This window comes from Suncus etruscus, chromosome 20, assembly GCF_024139225.1.
Source record: "Suncus etruscus isolate mSunEtr1 chromosome 20, mSunEtr1.pri.cur, whole genome shotgun sequence".
Lineage (NCBI taxonomy): Eukaryota > Metazoa > Chordata > Mammalia > Eulipotyphla > Soricidae > Suncus > Suncus etruscus.
This window is the reverse complement of record NC_064867.1, coordinates 36,835,985-36,857,672: the sequence shown is the minus strand read 5'-3', so window position 1 is coordinate 36,857,672 and position 21,688 is coordinate 36,835,985. Positions and strand designations below refer to the sequence as shown.

The 21,688-nt window shown below is 51.1% G+C and overlaps 2 protein-coding genes across 2 annotated transcripts in view; one reads left to right on the top strand and one right to left on the bottom strand.

The window, feature by feature from the left end:
• Positions 1–128: 128 nt before the first annotated feature.
• Positions 129–16,649, bottom strand: CAMK1 (calcium/calmodulin dependent protein kinase I). Its single transcript, XM_049766302.1, has 12 exons — positions 16,560–16,649; positions 14,417–14,531; positions 11,637–11,768; positions 9,320–9,394; positions 9,093–9,231; positions 6,583–6,709; positions 6,417–6,492; positions 5,635–5,747; positions 2,199–2,277; positions 2,017–2,104; positions 497–611; positions 129–411 (listed from the first exon to the last, which is right to left on the bottom strand). The coding sequence occupies exons 2-12, from the start codon at positions 14,497–14,499 to the stop codon at positions 329–331; spliced, it is 1,110 nt and encodes a 369-aa protein (XP_049622259.1). The 5' UTR covers positions 14,500–14,531; positions 16,560–16,649; the 3' UTR covers positions 129–328.
• The window catches only part of FANCD2 (FA complementation group D2), a 1,230,368-nt gene continuing 1,224,204 nt past the window's right edge, over positions 15,525–21,688 (top strand). Inside the window, exon 1 of the mRNA XM_049766247.1 lies at positions 15,525–15,536. The gene's annotated coding sequence lies outside the window, so the exon portion shown is untranslated. The remainder of the gene's footprint in view (positions 15,537–21,688) is intronic.

Genomic DNA, 21,688 nt, shown 5'->3' with positions numbered 1-21,688 from the left:
TACCTTCCCACTGCCCCTTTGCTTCACACACACCCCCCCATTTCATGTCATGTTGGGCAAGGGGATCCCCGCCGCTATCCCAGGTTGCAAGACCCTTCGCATCAAACAGTGGGCACCATGACAAAAGGGGGGTGACTGGGGAGACGGAGCGCCTTCCGGTTCTCGCCTCTTCCCTTTATTACAAGAAGGAACAATAAAATAGAAATATTTGTATGGAAAAGGCAGTGGGGGGAGTGGCAGGAAAGTGGGGACCAGACTCACTCCCCAGTTGAGGGCTGGGAAGGGGAGCAGCAGGCAGCCTCTCACAGAAGAGGAGGAGCCCCAGTCCCTAGAGCTGGGGGGGCAATGTCGGGGAGCGCTCTGGGCCAGGCCCCACGCAGCAATCTCGACAGCAGCAGCCTGCCACTGGCCCTGTATGGGGAGAGAAAAAAACGGGGAGCATTGGAGAGGCAGAACCCCAGGTCCCCTCCCTGTTGCCCCAGAGCACCGTCCTCACCACCAGTTGGCTGCAGTAACTCCCCGTGGCTGGCTGTCTGGCCTGGTCCTTCCTGGCTGGTTCCCAGCTGTAGCCTCCGCATGTGGCGCACCACAGCTGTGGCATTGAAGGCTTGCTGTGGGAGGAGGACAGCTGAGTGGGTGGCAGGGTACCCCCAGCAGGCACTGCCAGAATGCACGCAAATTTGGGGGTGTTTTCACGCCAGAGTTAGGAATTGAGCCCTGACTACCACTCCTCACCACTCAACCCTGCACAAGACAGAGGTGCATGTAAATTTGCAGGTTCTTGGTTCTTGTTTGGTTTGGGAGCTGTACCCAGTGGTACCTCCAAAGTGGTTTTTACTTTTGGCTCTCTGAGCTCAGGGATCACTGGGCAAATAGCCCGGTTTTAAATATTCACACACAAAAGAAAGTACCTAATATCACATGATGTGTCAGGGACTGTTCTGGGTACTTTGTTGGGGGGGTGGATTTGAGAACACACCTGGTAGTGCTTAAGGTTTCCTGGCTCTTCACTCAGGGATCACTCCTGGCAGAGCTCAGAAACCATATGAGGGGGCCAGAGCAGTGGCACAAGCAGTAGGGTGTTTGCCTTGCATGCCCTGACCTAGGACGGACCTCAGTTCGATCCCCCGGCATCCTATATGGTCCCCCAAGCCAGAAGCGATTTCTGAGCACATGGCCATGAGTAACCCTTGAGTATCACTGGGTGTGACCCAAAAACAAACTAACAAACAAAAAAGAAACCATATAGAGTGCTGGGGATCAAATACAGGCCAACTACATGCAAGGGCCCTTCTGTACTATCACTCCAGCCCCTCTGAGTATTTTATTGAGTCATTCCTGTAATTTCAATGATCCTATTGAGGCAGGCTCTATGAGTAGTCACCATTAGCAAAGGGGGGAAATGAGGCACAGAAAGATCAAATAAAACTTGTTTATCTGGGCCGGGCGGTGGCGCTAAAGGTAAGGTGCCTGCCTTGCCTGCGCTAGCCTTGGACGGACTGCGGTTCGATTCCCCGGTGACCCATATGGTCCCCCAAGCCAGGAGCAACTTCTGAGCACATAGCCAGGAGTAACCCCTGAGCGTTACCGGGTGTGGCCCAAAAAACAAAACAAAAAAAAAAAAGTAAAAAAAAAAAAAAAAAACTTGTTTATCTGTGTACCCATGTGTCATTCTCTTCCCAGCAGGCTACTGTTGTGTCCCATGCACCCCTCAAATGGACTGGCTGAGGGGTGGGAGCAATAGCACAGTGGGAAGGGCACTCGCTGGCACATAGCTGACCCAGGTTTGATCCCTGACATCCCATATGGTTTGATCCTTGACATCCCATATGGTCTGATGAACACTGGCAGGTCTGAGCCCTGATGATATGGCCCATAAAAAAAAAAGGTTCTGTTCTCCTCAGGGGAAGTATTTTTGGGAGATTTGGATGAATGAGGGGCTTGAGTGGACACCTCTGAGCGAGGCTGGGGGGCTAAGGGTCCTGGGGATGCCTAGGATGAAGGGAATGTGCTTACCTTCCACTTGCTCTTGGCAAAGTTCTTCTTGATCTGCTCACTCACCGACTGGTGAATGTTCTTGTCTAGTGCCGTGTCTCCTGCAATCCTGAGGGGATTGGGGGGGGGGTGTATGTCTGTTAAAAATGGAGGCAGCCTGGGGTCCCCAAACCCAGCCCAGCTCCAGCTGGTGGAGCTCTCACCATGGGTGCTGCAAGGCCTGCTCACAGGTCAGTCTCTTCTCGGGGTCTTTCTCCATCAAGTGCCGGATGAAATCTTTGGCTAAAGCCCCAATCCAAGAGCAAAGAAACAAGAGGTTTGTGTGTGCACCCCCAAGACAGAGCCTACCAGCCCTTTGGTGTGACCTGGTAACGAAGCAACCCCAAGAGACCAGGTTTACGCACCATCCCAAAGCCCTTATCCTAGGCTTGTAGTCACGTCTTTTTGCCTTGAGAAAAAAATGGGTTTCTAAAACAATAATAATGACCCCCAATACTTCCCAGATAGTTTGGTCTGGGCTGGCATTCTCAGAAAGGAGGATGTGGGTTTGGGCAGTGCAAATTCCCCTTTCTGCATGAACTTCAGCCACCCCCATACTCTCTGACAGAAATGACCCAACTCCGTTACTTAACCTTATCAAACTATCAAGTCGGGGCCGGAGAGATAGCTTGGAGGTCAGGCGTTTGCCTTTCATGCAGAAGGTCATCGGTTCGAATCCTGGCATCCCATATGGTCCCCCATGCTTGCCAGGAGCAATTTCTGAGCATGGAGCCAGGAGTAACCCCTGAGCACAGCCGGGTAAGACCCAAAAAAAAAAACAAAACAAAAACAAAACAAAAAAAGACTATCAAGCTACCAAATTTGTTTTAGATCTGTAAATTCTGGACACTTCAATATATATATATATATATATATATATATATATATATATATATATATATATATATATATATATATATATTTGGGGAGGGATGGCTTTTGAGCCACACCCAGCAATGCTCAGGGGTTACTCCTGGCTATGCACTCAGAAATTGCTCCTGGCTTGGGGCTGGAGAGATAGCATGGAGGTAGGGTGTTCGCCTTGCATGCAGAAGGACAGTGGTTCGAAACCCAGCATCCCATATGGTCCCCCGAGCCTGCCAGCAGCGGTTTTTGAGTGTAGAGCCAGGAGTAACCCCTGAGCGCTGCTGGGTGTGACCCAAAAAACAAAAAAAAAAAAAAAAAGAAAGGAAGGAAGGAAGGAAGGAAGGAAGGAAGGAAGGAAGGAAGGAAGGAAGGAAGGAAGGAGGGAGGGAGGGAGGGAGGGAGGGAGGGAGGGAGGGAGGGAGAGAGAGAGGGAGGAAGGAAGGAAGGAAGGAAAGAAATTGCTCCTGGCTTGGGGGACCATATGGGATGATGAAGGATCGAACCATGGTTTGTCCTAGATTAGCGTGTGCAAGGCAAACGCCCTGCCGCTTGCACCACTGCTCTGGCCTTATCACCTCAATATCTTAAAGTACTGGCAGCCAGGTTTTTATCACAGAGAATCTGCCGGGAAAGATGCGTAGCAATTGCCCCACCTCAGTGAGCCTAACACAGAAGTAACACAGAAGGCTCAATCACAGCCCAGTAAATCCTGAGGCACTGACTTAGGTGTGGTGTTTACACACTTTCTGCCATGTCAGGATACTAAGCAGTAACGCTGGATTAAACCATGCTGGTACATGGGCAGATTCAGAGATCAGCCTTGTAGTTTTTTGCGGCTGAACCAGCCACTGGCTCCCCAAACAAGTTTTCTTTTTTTCTATTTTTTTTTTCCTGAATTTTTGCATCACACTTGCCAGTGCTCAGGGCTTACTCCTGACTCTGTGATCAGGGATTAATCTTGGTAGGTCTCAGGGAACCATATAGGGTACAGGGGATTATTGTTGTTTTGGGGGGGGTCACACCTGGTGGCACTCAGGGGTTATTCCTGGCTCTGTTGCTCAGAAGTTGTCCTGGCAGGCTCGGGGGATCATATGGGATGTCGGCATTTGAACCATCATCCATCCTGTGTTGGCTGCATGCAAGGCAAATGCCCTACTGCTGTGCTATCTCTCCGGCCCCGGGTACAGGGGATTAAACTGGGGTCAGCCATGCACAAGGAAAATGCCTTGTTATCTCTCCAGCTCAGAAACAAGTCTTCCTTTTTCTTTTCTTCCGGTTTCTTTCTAAATTTTAATTATAATATTTCATCAGAGTCATGTCAGGCATGAAATATTCAAACACCAATCTCACCACAGTGTGATCTCTTCACCAATATCCCTAATCACTTCCCCCACCACCCTAGTCTGCCTCCATGCAGACACAAATAAATTTACTTCATGGAGTCGGATAGATAGCATGGAGGTAGGGTGTTTGCCTTGCATGTAGAAGAACGGTGGTTCGAATCCTGGCATCCCATATGGTCCCTCGAGCCAGGAGCGATTTTTGAGCGCATAGCCAGGAGTTTTGTAACCCCTGAGTGTACCGGGTGTGGCCCTTAAACCAAAATAAGTAAATAAGTAAATAAATAACTTTTTTTTTTTTTTTTTTTTTTTTGGTTTTTGGGTCACACCCGGCGGTGCTCAGGGGTTATTCCTGGCTCCATGCTCAGAAATTGCTCCTGGCAGGCACGGGGGATCATATGGGATGCCGGGATTCGAACTGATGACCTTCTGCATGAAAGGCAAATGCCTTACCTCCATGCTATCTCTCCGGCCCCAATAAATAACTTTTATAGGGCTGTTTTTAGACATTAGGGGAAGGGAATTTCAAAAACACTGCCGTGGCTGGCACAATGGTAGGATAACATGGTAGCCAACCTCAGCTCAATGGCTGGCATCCCATATGGACCTAAGCACAGAACCAGGAGTCAGCCTCGAGCATTGCTGGATGTGGCCCATAAAAACAAAAACCAATGGGGCCCAGAGAGATAGCACAGCGGTGTTTGCCTTGCAAGCAGCCGATCCAGGACCAAAGGTGGTTGGTTCGAATCCCGGTGTCCCATATAGTCCCCCGTGCCTGCCAGGAGCTATTTCTGAGCACACAGCTAGGAGTAACCCCTGAGCATTGCCGGGTGAGACCCAAAAACCAAAAGAAAAAAAATACACAAAAGCCCACCATCACTTAAAGTGGGACTGGAGAAACAGTATAGGGATTAAGGTATTGGCCATGCCTGTGAGTTACCCCAATTTCATCCCCTGCACCTCATAGGATGCTCCAATCATTTCTTTTTTTTTTTTTTTTTTTTTTTTTTGGTTTTTGGATCACACCCAGCAGCGCTCAGGGGTTACTCCTGGCTCTATGCTCAGAAATCACCCCTGGCAGGCTCAGGGGACCATATGGGATTTGAACCACCATCCTTCTGCATAAAAGGCAAATGCCTTACTTCGATGCTATCTCTTCAGCCCCCGCCCCAATCACTACTAAGGGTCACTCCTGAGCACATAAGCCAGCAACAGTCCCTGCACCCCATTGGGTGAATGCCTGGACTTCCTAAGATGCAAGAAGGTCTCAGGTCCCTCTGACAGGAAGTACCCACTGTCTTTCTGGGGTGGTGGTGAGAAGGGACAGTGGGGTATGCCCTAAGAGGGGGGAGCATACGAAGAAGGCTCTGGGGTGATGGCCAAGGCCCCTTACCCGAGTCGGAGATATCATCCCAGTAAGGAGAGTCGAACTCATACTCGGCCTTCAGGATCTGCTCAAAGAGTTTGGCGTCATTCTCGTCATAAAATGGCGGGTAGCCACAGAGCCTGTGGACAACAGCACCCATGTTCTCTTCGGGTCCTCTTGGACCCAGGAAGGAGCTGGACCAGGCAGGGTTCACAGGTAGACACCCCTGACCTGCCATTCCCGCCCACCAAAACACATTTTTTGGTGGTTGTTGTTGTTTTGGGGCAGGGCAGTGCTCAGGGGTTACTCCTGGCTCTGTACTCAGGAATCACACCTGATATCAGAGTTGGGACTTGAACCCAAGTAGGACCCATGCCAAGCAAGCCTTATCTGCTTATGTGTCACCAGCTGTCCTTCAGGCCCTTGGCACCTTCTTTCCCCCCTGTTTGTGATCTCCACCCCTCTCAGCTGTCCAGCTTCCCCTCTTCATTCAGGTACCCCAATACTAAGATGTCAACTCAGAGAAGTCAATCTGGACCTGGGAACCACCTCCAATCTCTCCCTGCTCTTCCAGCTGACGTTGATTTCTGGGTAGACTGAGTCACTAATGGGTCCCTGAGCAGCATGCCTACTCCCCTAGGACAAACACTAAGTTCCTTTTGTGCTATGTTTGGTCCCCAGAGCTGGGCCCAGTGCCAGAAACATCGATGGAGTGACTAAAGGGAAACCTTGGCTTGGTTCCATGTGACTGCTGGCAGGAAAGAACAGCGAGGAGGAGGTAGAGGGACCCCACCAACCCCTGTACTCACAGGATATAAGCGATGACCCCGATGGACCAGCAATCCACAGCCTTGCTATATGGCTTCTGGGCCAGGACCTCAGGGGCTGTGCAGGAAAGGGGGGATGTTGGTGAGCAGCCTGCCCAGCCCTCAGTTCCTTCTCCCACCCAAGACCCTGACCCAGGGCCTTCCGCACCTACGTAGCCGGGGGTTCCACAGGCTGTGGAGAGCACGGTGCTGGCATCCCCCATCTTGGAGAGGCCAAAGTCGGAAATCATGATCTTGGAGTCTTCATCCAAGCTATAGTACAGGAGATTCTCGGGCTGAGAAGGCAGCAAGGACACGGGGTGACAGTCAGAGTCAACAAGAGATTGATGGTTGGGGCCAGAGTGATGGCACAGTAGTAGGGCATTTGCCTTGCATGCAAATGCAAACGGACCAAGGTTTGATTCCCTGGCGTCCCATATGGTCCCCCAAGCCAGGAGCAATTTCTGAGCACATAGCCAGAAGTAACTCCTGAGCGTCACTGGGTGTGGCCCAAAAACCAAAACAAAACAAAACAAAACAAACAAATAAAACACACAAGAGATTGGTAAGACCTCAGGTTTCCCCAGCACTACAGGGAAACCCAGGATCCCACTAGATACTTGGGGCTTTCCGGTTGCTATCATAGCCGGAGCCCAAGTAACTCTAGGAGATTCTCAAGAAAACTTTAAAGTGCTGAGCAAGGTGTTGGGAACTTTCTAGACCATGGTATTTAAAAAATAAAATTTTTGTGTGTTTGGGCCAAACCCAGCAGTGATCAGAGGTTACTCCTGGCTCTGCAATCAGAAATCACTCCTGGCAGGTTCAGAGGATCATATGGGATGCCAAGGATAGGACTCAGGTTCATCTCAGATCAGCCATATGCAAGGCAAACACCCTACTGCTGTGCTATTGCTCTGGCCTTTAAAAAAATTTTATTTTTGGTTTTGGGGTCACACCCGGCAGTGTTCAGGGGTTATGCCTGGCTCTATGCTCAGCTGGCAGTCAGGGGGACCATATGGGACGCCGGATTTCGAACCACTGACCTTCTGCATATGAGGCAAACGCCTTACCTCCATGCTATCTCTCTGGCCAAACCCAGCAATGCTCAGATATTACTCCTAGCTCACTCCCAGTGCATTTGGGGCATCCTATAGGATGCGGGGCTTAGGGGATAGAACCCAGCTCAGCTGCATGCAAAGCAAATGCCCTTCCTGCTGTACTAGCTCTCCAGCCACCTTTTGTTTGGGGGCCACACCTGAGTTCTCCAGGATCTGTGCTCAGCAATCACTCCTAATGGAACTGAGAGCACTGTAGGAATGCTGCTCAAACCAATTGGTCAACAGCCTGTAAAGCAAGCACCTTACCTGCCGTACTATCTCTCCAACCAAAGTGGGTGTGTGGGCCTGACCCAGGAGGGACCCGGTTCTATTCCTAGCATCCCATATGGTCCCCAGCCTGCCAGGCGCCATTTTTCTTTTCTTTTTTTTTTTTTGAGGGGGGTGGTGGGCACAGCCAGTGATGCTCAGGCGTTATTCCTGGATATGTGCTTAGAAATCACTCCTTGCTTGGGGGACCATATGGGACACCAGGGGATCAAACCGTGGTCTGTCCTAGGTTAGCACATGCAAGGCAAATGCCCTACCACTTGTACCACCACTCCGGCCCCAAGGGTGATTTCTGAGTGCAGAGCCAGGAGTGACCCCTGAGCACCACTGGGTGTGGCCCAACAACCAATAAATAAATAAAGTTTAAAAAACAAAGTGGGGGGCCGGAGAGATAGCATGGAGGTAAGGCATTTGCCTTTCATGCAGGAGGTCATTGGTTCGAATCCCAGCGCCCCATATGGTCCCTCGTGCCTGCCAGGAGCAATTTCTGAGCCTGGAGCCAGGAATAACCCCTGAGCACTGCCGGGTGTGACCCAAAAACCGCAAAAAAAAAAAAAAAAACAAAGTGGGTGTGTGCTGAGAAGCCCAAAGAAAACACTCGAGGCCCTGAGGATCAGCCCCTGTTCAAATGCTTGGTCTCTCTCACCACATCTCTGCCAGGCCAATGTGAGTGACCCCATATTACAGAGCCCCATAAAAAGGTTGAGAGCTGAGTTGACCCCCACAGAGAGGGCGTGACAGGCCAGAATCCAAGCTCAGACCTGCCAAACACCGATGAGCTACCTTAAGGAGGCCTGACAGGCATAGCCGCTTCCTGTGAGGAATGGAATATCAGGGCTTAGGCTCTGTCCTTTGAGTCTGGTCGTCCCCGCTAATATGCCACAAAGAGCAACTGAGGCTTCACTGGTCAGAAACAGGCACAGACTCGGTGTGGGTGAGACTTGGTGTCCACTGAAAGGGCAGGAGGCCACTGAGGGCAGGCCCTTTCATCTTAAGGCAGGGAAGGGGCTGGAGCAGTGGCGCAGGCGGTAGGCCATTTGCCTGGCATGCAGTTAACCTAGGGCAGACCACGGTTCAATCCCCCAGTGTCCCATATGGTCCCAAGCCAGGAGCGATTTCTGAGCACATAGCCAGGAGTAACCCCTCAGTGTCACCAGGTGTAGCTCAAAATCCAAAAATATAAAAAATAAAAATAAAAGTTGAGGCAGGAAAGCTGCAGCTTGGGGAGTTAACCAATGCCCCAGGATCCCCCCCCCCATTAGGACATGCAGGGCTCCCACGCCTGAGCACCCACCTTCAGGTCCCGGTGGACGATGCCCAGGTCATGTAGGTACTTGACGGCGTCCAGCACCTGGAAGATGAGGCGACTGGCATCCCGCTCTGTGTAGAAGCCTTTTTCCACGATGCGGTCGAAAAGCTCCCCACCGGACACGCTGCAAACCAGGGCAGGGTGATTTGACCAAGAGTAGCAGTTCATGGGGGCAGAGGGAGCGGTGTGGGGCAAGGGCAGAGGGCACTCACAGCTGCATGATGAGGTAGAGATGACCTGCACTCTCATAGATGTCATCCAGGGCCACAATATTGGGATGCTTGATCCTGAAAGGAGAAATGACACACGGCTTTTTTTTTTGGGGGGGGGGGGGGGCACACCCGGCAGTGCTCAGGGGTTTCTCCTGGCTGTCTGCTCAGAAATAGCTCCTGGCAGGCACGGGGGACCATATGGGACACCGGGATTCGAACCAACCACCTTTGGTCCTGGATCGGCTGCTTGCAAGGCAAACACCGCTGTGCTATCTTTTTTTTTTTTTTTTTTTTTTCCTCCTCTTTGTTTTTGGTTTTTGGGCCACACCTGGCAGTGCTGAAGGCTTACTTCTGGATCTGCATTCTGGGATCATTGTTGGTGGTGATTTGGGGGGACCAAATATAGAATGCCAGAGATTGAAGCCAGGTTGGCTGTGTGCAAGACAAACACCCTCCCTGCTGTACTAGCTCTGTACCTAGAAATAAGATAATTTCAGGTGAGCTGAATGGGGCTGGAGCTGTGGTGCAGGGCGTAAGGTGTCTGCCTTGCGTATGCTAGCCTAGGATGGACTGCAGTTCGATCCTCAGAATCCCATATGGTTCCCCCGAGCCAGGATTGCTTTCTGAGCGCATAGCCAGGAGTGACCCCTGAGCATCACTGGGTATGACCCAAAAACCAAAAACCAAAACAAAATACACTGAAGTTCCAGCTCCAACTGTATGAACTGACAAATCTCTCAGTGCCTTCTTCATGACCATCTCTGAAGGTGATTTTGGCGCTCCATCAGAGAGTTTAGAGGACACAAAATCACGAAGGCAAAATGCTGGGGGGCACCGCCAGGCACCCAGCAAGTGCCCAACTCATGAACCAAAGTGCTTCTCAACACTCATTGGCTGTGTGGCCTTAGGCAAGTCCCTGGCCCTCTCTGGCCCTTTATCCCTTTCCTAGTTGTTGGAAAGATTCCGATGAGGAAAGCAGAAGAGCCTGGAAGGGTAGGGAAGGGCAGAAAAAATTCTCTGTTCTGTTTCCTGCAAGGCAGCAGATCTCCAATCCACAAGATCCACTCATTGCTGATTTTATTTTGTTTATTTGAGTGGGAGGCACATCTGGTGATGCTCAGGGGTTACTCCTGGCTCTGCACTCAGAAATATCTCCTGACTTGGGGGACCACATGGGACGCCAGGGGATGGAACCAGGGTCCGTCCTAGGTCAGTCGCATGCAAGGCAAATGCTCTACCGCTGCACCACCCTCCGGCCTCATCATTGCTGATTTTATCAGGGGATCAGCAGGCTTCTCACCCACTTTCCTATGTGGTGGGGATTTGAAATAGTTCTAGCAATGAGATTTGCTCTGGGGATTTAAGACCACAAGACTGCTCTTGTGGCTTGAGAGACATCACAGAACACTGTGAAAAAAGTCTCCAACCTCTTTTCATCCCTCCTCCTCCTCCCCTTTCCTTCTTTCCATCTCGCTTCTCTCCACTTTCTTCCCTCTGGTCCCATCCTCTTCTCTCTCATTTTCTGTGTTCCCTTTCCCTTCTCTTTCCCCTCCATATTCTTCCCCTTATCCCTTTTTCTTTTCTCTTCCTCTTTTCCTCTCTTCCCTTTCTCCTCTCCCCTCCTCATGCCCTCCCATTCCCCCTTTCTCATTCTCCTTTCCCTCTTTTTTTCCACTAAAGGAAAAAAAAAAGAAAGAAAGAAAAAAAAAGAAAAAGAAAAAAGTCTCCAAGTCTCGTACATGGTAACTGCCCTTGTATCAAGCATTTAAAACATATAGGACCTTGGTACCACCCCCACGACCTTGCCAAATGGAGGCTGTCGCCCCACTTTCTTTTTTCTTTCTTTATTTTTTGTTTTGTTTTTATTGTTGGGCTACCCCAGGTGATGCTCAGGGGTTACTCCTGGCTCTGCACTCAGAAATCACTCCTGGCTTTGGGGAACCATCTAGAACACTAGGGATAGAACCGAGGTCTGTCCTGGGTCAGCCATGTGCAAGGCAAATGCCCTACCGCTGTGTTATCACTATTTTTGGGGTTTTGAGACACATCTGTCTCTGTCCAGGGCTGACTCCTGACACTGCCCTTGGAGTTTACTCCTTTTGGTGCTCAAGGGGCCACATGGGATGCCAAAATCAAAGCTGGGTCAACCGCATGCAATGCAAGCACCCTCCCCACTGTACTATCACTCAGTCCTCTACCCTCCCATGTTATAAATGAGTAATTTGGAGCTCAGAGAGGTGGATAATGGGTCCAGAGCAGGGTAGGAGCAGGAGCGGGGAGGCAAGACCAGTCTAGAGGCCTCTTTGTGCCCACGTACTTGTGCAGAACGGCGATCTCATTCTCCATGCTGCCCTCCTTGCCCTCCAGGGCCTTCTTGGAGATGCATTTGATGGCCACCAGCTTCTGAGTTCTCTTGTCTTCAGCCAGGATTACCTCTGAGAAGGCTCCGCTGCCGGGAAAAGGAAGGTGTGAGGGTGGCAGGGGATTTCCCAGTTTCTCTCCAGCCTCCGGTGGGGTTTCAAGACAGTCTATGAACCAAGATCTTCCCCTTATTTGGGGGGAGGCCCATATCCGGTGGCACTCAGGGGTTACTCAGAAATCACCCCTGGCAGGCTGGGGGACCACATGGGATGCCGGGAATCGAACCGGGTCCCTCCCGAGTTGGCCGCATGCAAGGCAAACACCCTACCACTGTGATATCTCTCCGGCAAGCCCCTGGTGCAAGAGGTGGCCACATGAGCCAAGCTTTCTGGACCCACAGGAATGATCTGTGCTCTGGCCTAAGTAACTGGGTCATGGGATGCAAGCCTGGTCGCTGGAATTTCGAGAATGAGTTGCCTAAGTCCTACTAAGCTGGGAGAATGCAGCCTGGATCTAATGTGCATCCTGGCCTGCTGGAGAAGGAAAGTAACGCAAAAGGGTGTCCAAGCTGAGACCCGGTCGGGCCCTGAGCTTCACCCTTGGGCTTTGTGTTTTGTGCCTGACAGATGCCCTTTTCCTGCTAAAGTCATGTTGACTCCTGACTTGAACACATCCTCGAAACCCTTAAGGAACCATCAACATTCCCTGGCAATTTTTTTAGACAGACCCTATTCTAGGCCCATCCTGTCAGAAATCTACATGTGGTTTCTGTTTTGTTTTGTTTTGCTTTGTTTTTGGGGTCACTCCCAGTGGTACTCAGGGATCACTCCTGGTTTTGCATTCAGGGCTCACTCTTAGAGTTGCTTGGGGGACTATATGAGGCGTAGGGGTTAAATCTGGGTTTGCCACATTGCAAAGCAAGCACCCTTCCCACTGTACTATTGCTCTGGCCCCAATCTGCATGTCATTTCTATGAGATCCATCCTTACAAGAAGTAGGAGAAGTTGTACTTTAAAACTTGGTTCAGAACAGACTTAAAAAGAAGCAAACTGGGGCCCGGAGAGATAGCACAGCGGCGTTTGCCTTGCAAGCAGCCGATCCAGGACCAAAGGTGGTTGGTTCGAATCCCGGTGTCTCATATGGTCCCCCGTGCCTGCCAGGAGCTATTTCTTTTTCTTTTCTTTTCTTTTTTTTTTTTTTTTTTTTTTTTTGGTTTTTGGGCCACACTCAGCGTTGCTCAGGGGTTACTCCTGGCTGTCTGCTCAGAAATAGCTCCTGGCAGGCATGGGGGACCCTATGGGACACCGGGATTCGAACCAACCACCTTTGGTCCTGGATTGGCTGCTTGCAAGGCAAACACCGCTGTGCTATCTCTGCGGGCCCATCTGGAGCTATTTCTGAGCAGACAGCCAGGAGTAACCCCTGAGCATCGCAGGGTGTGGCCCCAAAAAAAAAACAAACAAAACAAAACAAACAAACAAAAAAAGAAGCAAACTGGGGCCTGAGAGATAGCACAGCAGTAGGGCATTTGCCTTGCATGAAGCCAACCCAGGATGGACAGTGGTTCGAACCCCAGCATCCCATGTGGTCCCCTGAGCCTTCCAGAAGCTATTTCTGAGTGCAGAGCCAGGAGTAACCCCTGAGCACCGCCAGGTGTGTCCCCAAAAAAATCTAAAAAAAAAAAAAAAAAGAGGGGCCGGAGAGATAGCATGGAGGTAAGGCGTTTGCCTTTCATGCAGGAGGTCATCGGTTCGAATCCCAGCGTCCTACATGGTCCCCCGTGCCTGCCAGGAGCAATTTCTGAGGCTGGAGCCAGGAATAACCCCTGAGCACTGCCGGGTGTGACCCAAAAAAAAAAAAAAAAGAAATAAACAAACCAGGGCCAGAGAGATAGCATAGCAGTAAGGTGTTTGTCTTGCACGCAGCCAATCCAGGATGGATGTGGTTCGAATCCCAGGATCCCATGTGGTCCCCTGAGCCTGCCAGGAGTAATTTCTGAGCACAGAGCCAGGAGTAACCCCTGAGCACTGCTGGATGTGGCCCAAAGTCCAAAAAACAAAAACAAAAAGAAACAAACTCCTTGACTTGGTTTCTCTCTGTCTTTGTATGTCTCTGTCTTTCTTTCCTGGGTTCCACTCGAGGGCCAGAGACCAGGTTTGAGTTATTTCTGGATTCCCAGCTCTACAAACAGAGCCATACCAGCTCCAGCCAGCTTCCAAGCCTTGGCCAACACTGCCAGCTCTTGGCAGCAGCTGAAGATGAAGGATAAACCAAATCCTTCATTCTGCCCACATCCTTCTTTTAAGAACCCAGAACCGTTTTACCCGCTGTCAAGCCGAAGGAAAAGCCAGAGCTGGTTTGGGGCCTGGCGTGACTGCCTTGGGACCTGCTGGGCTCGCAGGAACAGAAAGTGGGACCTGGGCCAGAGAGGTGGCGCAAGCAGTGGGGTGTCTGCCTTGCACACGCTAACCTAGATGGGACCACAGTTCGCCCCCGGCGTTCAATATGGTCCTCCAAGCCAGGAGCGATTTCTGAGCGCATAGCCAGGAGTAACCCCTGAGCATGCCATGTGTGGCCCAAAATTAAAAAAGAAAAAAGAAAGTGGGACCTGCTAACTGGAGCAAACACCATCCTGGATTCAGCCATCTGGACCCGGGAGGAACCTACTCAAGAAGGAAGCCTTCTCAAGTCTCCTTCAGCTCAGGAAGCACCCCCTTTCTCCTACCCCGAACTCACGTTCCCAGAACATCACGGAAGTCATAAATGTCCCGAATGTTGTCCGCCTGCTTCCAACTGGGGTTGTCCACTGCCCCAGGCATGGCCCACTGCCCCCCGGCCACAGCCAGGGCTCCTGGGAAGGAGAAAGGATGGAGAAGACTCAGTAGCACCCTTTTCTTCATTACCTATCATTTATTCACCCCATATCATTCATTCACACATCATTCATTCACACATCATTTATTCACACACCCACCATTCACACCTCACTCTTCCTTGAAGTCCAGAGAACTGTGATGGCATCAATGTTCTTCATTCAACAAAGTCATTCGCTGACTTATTTACCCCCTTCCCAAATTCCAGCACCCAGGGGAGACAGCAGAGAGGATCCTAAGAGAGCCTGGGGACCAATCCCTGGCCACACTGTGCCAGCTTATCTGTGGGTATCTCTCTCTCTCTCCTCTCTGCCCCCCTCCAGCCCCACCCGGAAATCAGGTTTCCGGCAGTCTGGGCTTCCAGCAACATCGCAGCCACATTTTTAAATAGCTCCTTCTGCGGTTCCCATGACAACAGCAGCCACAGCTGGAGCGCCCCAGCCTTCCTTTACCCCCCTCTCTCTCCCGACTCCCCCTTTAGGCATCACAGCCTAAAAGGTCCCACCCAGCCTGCCTGATCCACTGCCTGGCACAGAGACCTCAGCATCACCCGGCAGAAAAGGGTGCGCCTTTGGTCCCTCTTAATTGTGAGGAGAATGGAGAGAATGATGTTGGAGATGGGTGGGGTCCAGAGCTACCCAAATAAATTCTACCTGGGGACCTTGCTGAGGGAGATGAGGCCCCTCCACTGTGCAACCAAATTAACACCAGGACAAAAGTCAGCTCCTGGGGCTGGAGAGATAGCACAGCCGCAGGGTGTTTGCCTTGCATGCAGCTGCCCCAGGATGGATGGTGGTTCGAATCCCGGCATCCCATTTGGTCCCCTAAGCCAGCTAGGAGCGATTTCTGAGCGCAGAACCAGGAGTAACCCTTGAGAAACGCCAGCTATGACCCCAAAAAGCGCCCCCACCCCAACAAAAAGTCATCTTTCCAGCCCATCCAAGTTTGGTGTGTTTTGTGGTCTCTGGGAGGCTGTTGGTCCTCTGGTTTCTCTACTGAAGTAGGTTCAAGTTCTAGGGGGCCTAGAACAGGGGGCTGAGTAGGGCCTGGAAATCCACCTCTGGAGCAGGAATTTCTAGGAAAGGGCTTAAATGGCGAGCGCGTGAGGCAGTCTGAAAAGCACCTGGAGGTCTCGCTTTAGCTGCAAGAAGCCTTTACTGGATCCCCAGAAAAGCCTGTGGATCCCCCACAGGTTGGCAGAGAAGCCCCCGCAGCTTATCTCTTTACCCCAGCCCTATCCTGTATACCCCAAACCCCATGAAGCCATTCTCCCACCTATGAGCCACACAAGCCCCCCTCCCAGTACCCTGGCCATCCCTGCGTACAACACACAAGCCCCCCCCCTCTTATCAATGCACCCCCAACCCTATGCACAAACCTGGACATAATGAAGGCACACCCTTACACACACCCTCTCCCCATGGAGCAAGCAGCCTTGAATAAAGGATTCATCCATCTTTCATGTATCCCACAGCTCCCAGACTCTGCACCGAGCCCCAGTTTCTTTTCTCCCTCCAAACACAACCCTATCTTCTCCACCCCCCCAAAAAAAAAAAAAAAAAACCCCAAAAAAACAACCTCTGACCCAGCACTCGGTGAGCCAGCAAAGAAGCTCTCACATAACATTTGGGATCAACAGAACCGAAATGCCCACCAGAAGACACCAGGCCCAGATAGATAGATGTGCCCTCTCCATTCCCAAATAATGGGGTGTGTGTGGGGGTATTTCTTATCTGATTCAGCTAGAGCTGAGACGTCAGAGCCCCCACCTACCTCCCACACCACTGTCACCCCCATCCCAGACATCTAGACTGCCAGGGTCCCCTTCCAAGCACCCCCCCCCCTGGGTGCCAGCAGCTCTGGCTGGCCTGGCAGGGCCCTGGAGCAGAGCAGCAGGGGCGGGCAGAGGCCCAGCCCTGCCCCTGGAGTGCCCAGCCCTGCCAGGCAGCCGGCAAGACCCAATCCTGGGGTGGTCCCGGGGGCCCCAGGGGGAATGCAAACCTTACCTGGGCTGCCCCGGAGAGGGGCTGGCTGCAGGCTGAGATGGCACCGGGTCCGAGTTCTGCAGTGTGCCCTCCACCCGGGCTCTGCTAGGCTGCTCCGGCTCTGATGTCAGGAGGAGGAGGAGGAGCCTAGGCAGAGGGCTGGGCTGGGCAGAGGCTCCTCGGAGTTCTCTGCACCCCACTTCATTGATGGCTCTGCTGAGAGCCCCCCCAGAGCAGGGTTCAAACTCTGCCAGGAGCTGCAAGGCAAAGAAACAGTGGCAGTCCTGACTCCAGGAGCAGTTCAGGTCCCCAGGCCTGGTTGGGGGGTGGCCCTTGTTTTGGACCCCTCTTGGGTTATATCTTATTTTAGCTAAAACAGATCATTCCTGGTTCTTTTGTATGTGTGTTTGCAGTTTAGATTTGCCCCCAAAACATAGATTGTCTTACTTGGAAACCTGGATGGGACTGGCTTAGGATAGCCTGAGCTCTCTGTCCTTACTGTCCCACCCAGGGGTGGTCTCTGAGCTCAATAAAAATGGCATTTCTTGGGGGCCAGAGAGATAGCATGGAGGTAGGGCATTGCCTTGCATACAGAAGAATCCCGGCATCCTATATGGTCCCCCGTGCCTGCCAGGGGTTATTTCTGAGTGTAGAGCCAGGAGTAACCCAGCATTCCCGGGTGTGACCCAAAAAATTAATTTAAAAAATAAAAATAGGGGCAGGAGAGATAGCAGCCAACCCAGGACCTAAGGTGGTTGGTTCAAATCCCGGCGTCCTATATGGTCCCCTGTGCCTGCCAGGAGCTATTTCTGAGCAGATAGCCCGGAGTAATCCCTGAGCATGGCTGGTGTGGCCCAAAAACCAAAAAATAAAAATAAAATAAAATAAAAATGGCATTTCTGGGGGCTGGAGAGATAGCAAAGCGGTAGGGTATTTGCCTTGCATGCAGCTGACCCAGGATGGACGGTGGTTTGAATCCTGGCATTTCATCTGGTCCCCTGAGCCTGCCAGGAGTGATTTCTGAGCGCAGGGCCAGGAGTAACCCCTGAGCACAGCTGGATGTGACCCAAAAACTAAAACAAAAACAAAGGCATTTCTGGCAAGCAGCAGGCTCTCCATACTAGATAGAAGACTGCCAGACTACACATGTTTCACCTTCAGCCTAGTTTGGTTTTGGATTCTTTCTTTCTTTCTTTTCTCTTTCTTTCTTTCTTTCTTTCTTTCTTTCTTTCTTTCTTTCTTTCTTTCTTTCTTTCTTTCTTTCTTTCTTTCTTTCTTTCTTTCTTTCTTTCTTTCTTTCTTTCTTTCTTTCTTTCTTTCTTTCTTTCTTTCTTTCTTTCTTTCTTTCTTTCTTTCTTTCTTTCTTTCTTTCTTTCTTTCTTTCTTTCTTTCTTTCTTTCTTTCTTTCTCTCTCTCTCTCTCTCTCTCTCTCTCTCTCTCCCTCCCTCACTCCCTCCCTCCTTCCCTCTCTCCCTCCCTCCCTCCCTCCCTCCTTCCCTCTCTCTCTCCCTCCCTCCCTCCCTCCTTCCTTCTCTCTCTCCCTCCCTCCCTCCCTCCTTGCCTCCCTCCCTCCCTCCCTCCCTTCCTTCCTTCCTTCCTTCCTTCCTTCCTTCCTTCCTTCCTTCCTCCCTCCCTCCCTCCCTTCCTCCCTCCCTTCCTTCCTTCTCTCTCTCTTTTCTTTTTCTTATTTTTTTGTTGTTATTTTGGTTTTTGGGCCACACCCAGTGATTCTCAAGGGTTACTCCTAGCTCTGTGCTCAGAAATCACTCCTGGCTTGGGGGACCATATGAAACACCGGGAGATCGAACTGTGGTCCATCCTAGGCTAGTGCACGCAAGGCAGATGCCTTACCACTTGCGCCACCACTCCAACCCCCTAATTTGGATAATTTCATGCATGACCCTGATTTAGACTTGTTCACCTGGGGTTGGAGATACAGTGCATGGGGTGATTTTACAGACCTCCTGGCTCGCATCTCTCAATGCTTCCTGGGGAATGGGGTTCTGGAACGAATTCCAAGAAGGATTGGGAAAGGAATAGGACAAAATACACCCTGGCTCACAGAAGGAACACCCACCAAGGGAACTGTCCCAAACCTGAGCACCTCCAATTCGAGGCTCCTGGCCCCTCCTAACAGGGCCTGGGGTGGGAGACAGCGGAGGGGGGAGTGAAATCCTGAAGGAAATGGGCCAAAGAGGGAGTCTGCACGTGATGAGTGCAGGAGCCAGCGGGTATGGCTAGGGGCCAGGCTGGGAAGGAGGGGCTCCTGGGTCTTCGAGGGGCCAAAGGACTTCTTGTGCAATGCTTTCCTTGGGGGAGAAAAGCAGCTGGAGGGGGGCAGCTGGAAAAACAGGGTGCTTCGAACCCCCACGTCCGTCTCCTCATGGTCACCGCCTTTCTTCCTTCTTTTCACCTGGACTCTAGCCCATTGTACAGATGTGATTGGACAATGGTTTAGTCCCCCAGAAAGACTCCAGCCAGCCTGTGACCTCTCCTGAGTTTTATCTAACTGTCTGGACCACATTGGAGGACTTTAAAATAGGAGCTTGTTAAAAAAATAAGAATAGTAAAATAAAATAAAGTAGGAGCCTGGGTGGCTGGAGAGATAGCACAGCTCTAAGACATTTGCCTTGCACTCGGCCAACCCAGAATGTACCTGGGTTCGACTCCCGGCACCCCATATGGTCTCCCGAGCCTGCCAGAGCGATTTTCGGAGCACAGAGCCAGGAGTAACCCCTGAGCGCTGCCGGTTGTGAACCCAAAACAAAAATAAATAAATAAATAAATAAATAAATAAATAAATAAATAAAATAGGAGTTTGGGGCTGGAGCTATAGTGTAGCTAGTAGGGCACTTACCCTGCAGGCTGCAAATCTTAGGTTCTGTCTCCTCACATCTCTTATGGTCTCCAACTCTTCCTTCAAGATCTAGACCTAATGTAAACTGCTGCTCAGAAGTTCTTGGTGTGGCCCTTTGGGCCCCAAAGCACAACTGGACTGGAACTGAGTGCAGAGCCAGGAGTAACCCCTGAGCACCGCCGGGTGTGACCCCCCCCCAAAAAAAAATAAATAAACAAGCCAGTAAGTAAAAGACTCCGGAAGGAACTTGCTTAGTTCAGGGCAAGACTAGGGACCAGGCTCCCTCTTTTTGTTTTATTTTGTTTTGGTTTTTGGTTTTTGGTTTTTGGGTTACACCTGGCAGTGCTCAGGGGTTACTCCTGGCTCTACACTCAGAAATCGCTCCTGGCAGCTCGGGGGACCATATGGGATGCCGGGATTCAAATCACTGACCTTCTGCATGCAAGGCAAATGCTTTACCTCTATGCTATCTCTCCGGTCCCCAGGCTCCCTCTTATCCTCTTTCTGTCCCAGCCCATGCTCAAAACACACATTCCTGGACTGGGGCGGATGGCTCACAGCCACAGCATTTGCCTGGCAGGCGTGAGGCCTTAAGTTTCGATCCTGATAGTGCAAAACGAAAAGAAAACAGAGTTTGGGTGCAGGAGAGATAGTACAGTGCAGAGGTTTCTTATCTTACATATGACTAACCCCAGTTTAATCAATTCCTGACAGCACATATGGTTCCCCAGAACTTCCAGGAGTGTTCTCTGAGCACTGTCAAATGTGACAACTCCAAACAAGCACTTCCTAGATCTCTGTCCTTCCTCCCCCTACCCTCCCATGAACATGGCCAATTAGATGGTTGCCTCCAGCTCCTGTCCCCCCGAAACACACACACACACACACACACACACACACACACACACACACACACACACACACACACACGCCTCCATCTTTCTGGCGATTTGTACCACGATTACCATCCCTTTCAGGGTTTTCCTGCCTTTCTCTTTGAACCCACACATTCCCCACTGAAAAAAAAATATTTACATGGACTAAAGACAACATGATCCTTGCAGAAAAATTACACAAGTTACTCAAGGAGTCAGGCCCCGGGTGCATGCCTTTCTCTGGTGAGCCACAGACTTCCCTTGCAGGGCAGGAGGCCAGGGATGTCCACTGCAAGGCAAGGGGGGCAGGAGGGACCCACACAGGGTGGGAAGCTGAGACTATTGCCATTTCTGCTGCTCTTACTTTCTGTCTTTTCTTCTACAGGGCAGATTCTGTCTGGCAGGCACCTCAGTTTCCCAGTCAAGTCCCATATTTTTGCCTCAGGGAGGAGCTCTAGGGCTCTAGGGTTTTCCAATCCCTTGGACCTCAAAATTATTGCCAAGGGAATGAGGGACCCAACTGGGATAGGGGATATGAGGGCTAGAGAGAAAGCACAGCGGTAGGGCATCTGCCTTGCATGCAGCGATCCAGGATGGATGGTGGTTCGAATCCCGGCATCCCATATACTCCTATGTGCCTGCCAGGAGCAATTTCGCGATTTTTTTTTGGGGGGGGGGGTTAAACCGGCAGCACTCAGGGGTTACTCCTGGCTCTATGCTCAGAAATCACTCCTGGCGGGCTCAGGGGACCATATGGGACACCGGGATTCGAACCACTGACCTTCTGCATGAAAGGCAAACATCTTACCTCCATGCTATTTCTCCGGCCCCCCAGGAGCGATTTTTGAGCGCAGAGCTAGGAATAACCCCTGAGCACTGCTGGGTGTGACTCAAAAACAAACAAACAAAAAATAAACAAACAAAAATAGAGGGACTTTGCATCACCCCCTCCCCCAAGCTTAAGGTGCTGGGAAAAACACAGAGATCAATGCTCCATCCAGCAGAAATGACCTATGTGGAATTGGGGAGATAGATCAAAGAACTGAAGCAAAATCTTTGTGTATTGGTTCCTCCCTGGCACCACATGGTCCCCTGAGCAATGCGGGGGAGTGTCCCTCCCACTGAGTCAGAAGTAGTCCCTGAGCCCCTGAGCATTGCTGGGAATGGCTTGCAAACATAAATAGAAATAAGCAGCACTGGGGTCTGGACCTGAGAGAAAGCATAGTCAGCAGGCCTTGCACACAGCTGACCCAGGTTCAAACTTTGGTTGGCATCCTGTATAGTTTCTGGAGCCCCTCTGGGAGTGATTTCTGGAGAGTCATAAATAAACTCTGAGCAGTGCCTACCTACCAGAAGAGATCTCTCTCTCTCTCTCTCTCTCTCTCTCTCTCTCTCTCTCTCTCTCTCTCCTCTCTCTT